This window comes from Sinohyriopsis cumingii, chromosome 6 (assembly GCF_028554795.1).
Source record: "Sinohyriopsis cumingii isolate HCF-2022 chromosome 6, ASM2855479v2, whole genome shotgun sequence".
In the NCBI taxonomy this organism is placed as follows: domain Eukaryota; kingdom Metazoa; phylum Mollusca; class Bivalvia; order Unionida; family Unionidae; genus Sinohyriopsis; species Sinohyriopsis cumingii.
Window position 1 is genome coordinate 39984854 of NC_142966.1, and position 3248 is coordinate 39988101.

The 3248-nt window shown below is 36.8% G+C and overlaps 1 protein-coding gene across 1 annotated transcript in view; it reads right to left on the minus strand.

The window, feature by feature from the left end:
• LOC149796755 (N-alpha-acetyltransferase 15, NatA auxiliary subunit-like) overlaps positions 1–3057 on the minus strand; it is a 95280-nt gene extending 92223 nt beyond the window's left edge. Inside the window, exon 1 of the mRNA XM_089961409.1 lies at positions 2919–3057. Within this exon, the coding sequence (XP_089817535.1) occupies positions 2919–2975 (57 nt within the window). The 5' untranslated portion in view covers positions 2976–3057. The remainder of the gene's footprint in view (positions 1–2918) is intronic.
• Positions 3058–3248: the final 191 nt, after the last annotated feature.

The following is a 3248-nucleotide window of genomic DNA, read 5'->3' on the forward strand; positions in this document are numbered from 1 at the left end:
ATACAATTAATTGAATGGCTAATCCTTCTGTTTTTTTTATGTTTTTTTTACATATACCAATACAATAGTTTTGCTGAACCTTCAGAGAAAACTGATAACCTTTGAAGTACCGACTATTGCGTATAAATACAAAGCAAATGGAAAAAATCTCAATCACAATTATATCTGTCGCCAGTGCAGCATTTTACTCATTGATCTTTTCCTTTTGCCATCAATCCGTGTTTTGGCTGCAGAGACTTAAACTCCGCAACAATAGATAGCAAAAAAAACAGTTTTGCATAATTAATAATAATTATTTATTTCTCAAAATACAGGAGTGAAAGAATCCCTAAATTGGGTGTGAATTTATGCTTATATATACGGTCCAATATTGCCAGGTGTTGACTCGTGCAAGTTTCATTCGTGGGAATGGAGATCCTAGTTTGCTTGTCGAGAAAATTTATACAGCATTCAGTGATCATTCTTGGGATTTAGGAAGCAATTCACTTCAAGTTTTGTGAAGCTAGCCATAAGGGGGGGGGGGGGGCTGCCGAGAGACTACTGGTGTCACCTGTCAGCACTGTAGACTGTGAACGTGGATTCAGTAAGATGAACCTCATAAAAACTGACATCAGAAATAAACTCTGCATCTCATCTCTCGAGAATTTAATGAGAATCAGCAAGTACAGATGTGAAAAATTAGATTTTGAAACTGCATTCAACAAGTTGGCAGCCCTAAAATCGCGACGGATCTTCATATAACACTTTGTAACATTTTGTTAATGCTTATTGTAATTAGAGTATTAACTAACCCATCTTTTGTAATTTTCATTGCCTGTTACATTAATAGACTAAATTAACACTTCAAAAAGTGTACACTACTTGTTCTGGTGACACTTTTTGAAAATTGGCGACAAAATATTGAGGTTGGCGATTTTTTTGGCGACAGCTTTTTAAAAGCCAGGACCATCCCTGCTTATGTGTTGTCAAGTCTGAACTACAAATGTCGCCATGTTGTGAATATAGTTGTAACGTCACTAAATTCCATCAGGCGGATTTTGGTGAAGGTACGTGGTTGATAAATTTGTCTGCAGAAGCCATTTTTGTTCAGGCAGTGACCAAACAGTAGACTTCTTCCTTATCCTAAGTGCATGCTAGCCATAAATACATACATGCCAACCCTTGGTGAGGAAAAAGTGTAATCCAAGTGGACAAAAAGAATAATCCGAGCAGAAAGAGTAATCCACATATAACATAATAAAATTCAATGAGCATCTGTACAAAATGATTTCTTTACCCCTCTGATCTTTTAACATCAATTACTGCTTCAAATTTTGATATATAACACTTTGAGCTTTAAAAAGCAAGTCTCTCATATTGCATTTCAAAACACTTTTTGCACACCTGTAGAGCACTAAGTGCAGACTTACAGAGCCTGGATCTGAATTCAGTTTTTATTTTTTTTAACAATACTGAACAATCTCTCTCAGTTGGCATTAGAACGGTAAAGAACCAATATTCCTTTCATAACCTGACAAAGAATAGGAAAAAAAATCTACTAGTTATATTGGGTCTTTTAGCTGGGAAATAAGGTGCCATTGCACATCAACTCTGTACACATGAAGTAAATTGTCAGGTAGAATGCCAACTTGATACTTCAGGAGTTCTCTTAATTTATCGGCAGCCTTTCCTGTGGCAGGGTGCATCATATGACAGGGACAACCTGATATATAGACTGCTGGAGAAATTTTTCAAAATAAGGAACGCAACTCCTTTATGGATTCCAGTCATCACTGATGCATTATCTGCTGAAAATGCCACACAGTTCTGCCAACTCATGTTTATTCAAAGGATTATTAAGCAATAAAAAAAAAGGTTTTCTCCAGTGGAATCTACTGTTAATTCTAGTAATGAAAGAAAAGCACTCTGACTTTGCCCTTTTCCTTGTCAAAGTCTCTTACACAGTCTGGAGACAACTTTTTGTCATCATAATCACTGCTCCTGTCTGCTGCAATACTAAACGGCCCAATTTTCATGGCTTTTGCAGTTTTAAGTGAATTATCTTCTGCAAAATGCCTAACAATATTAGATGCATGCACAAAGAAAAATTCTGGTAGGTCCCAGTTTCATTCAAAAGCATATGTAAAACTGCTCTTATACATATAAATTAAAATACGCTACAATGCTTGCTACCATAACAGGAAAATTTTACATAATTGAAAACGGGATTTCATGATTTTTTTGCAGGCAGTGTGAATCGCCGTAAAGTCGTGAAATTCACGCCAAAATCGTGAGGGTTGGCAGCTATGCTGATACGCAAGATTTATGTCTTTTATTGAACATAAAAACCAACAATTCCATGCAAGATGTCATCACACAGGATATGGTGCAAAAAGTGACCCGTTCTGATTTAATGTTAATTTTTCAAAAGCATATTAGAGTTATACCCTCCATGCTTGCACATAGGTACTTAAAAAGTGAGTGTACTAAAGGATTTAACGCAATGGGTCAACAGAAGAGATTATACTTACGGTCTGCATAAAGATATTGATTAGTAACAAGCGGACGAATAATCACTCTGAATTACAAAGTGGATGCTCCAGCACCACTCGTGTCTTCGCCGACTTGTTTCTCTGCCACTGATCACGTCAGGATAAAATGGCCAGAACAAACTTGGTTACCACCCCCACCCCATAATCAGCGTCGAATTCTTACGCTGCAAGACTACCAAACTACATATGCCTGGCACGGTGTTGACGCATCTTAAATGAATATTATACTTTCTACTTTTATGGGTTTTGCATAAGCAAAATCGATTATCTGATCTAAATTGGACATAAGGCTTGCCAATTTTCGGTTTCTCAACTTGGCTTTCCGCCTACATAGCAGGCTAATAGACACTTAAACAGAAACATTTCCTGAATTCCATAGCAACTCACCAATATTCTTTTAAATAGGGCATTTTCTTTTGGTGGCAAGGGGTTATTTGTGGGCATTTCTGATGTAAAATGGTGTTGCTATAGGCCTCTGGAGAGAGGCTGTTTCCCCGTTCACCTCGTGGTGAAAATTCCAATATGGCGAAACATACTCTCGATAAAATCTCGAGAGAACGAGAACTGAGTAGCAGGAAAAACTGCCAAAAATAAGAATTTTTTGTGATAAAGTAGAAATTACGTAAATAGGTTGTATATATTTAAGGACAATTTAACATTTTGATTTGTTTTTTAATTCTATGATCATCCCGTGAGTCTTGGACAACAAGTGCGACG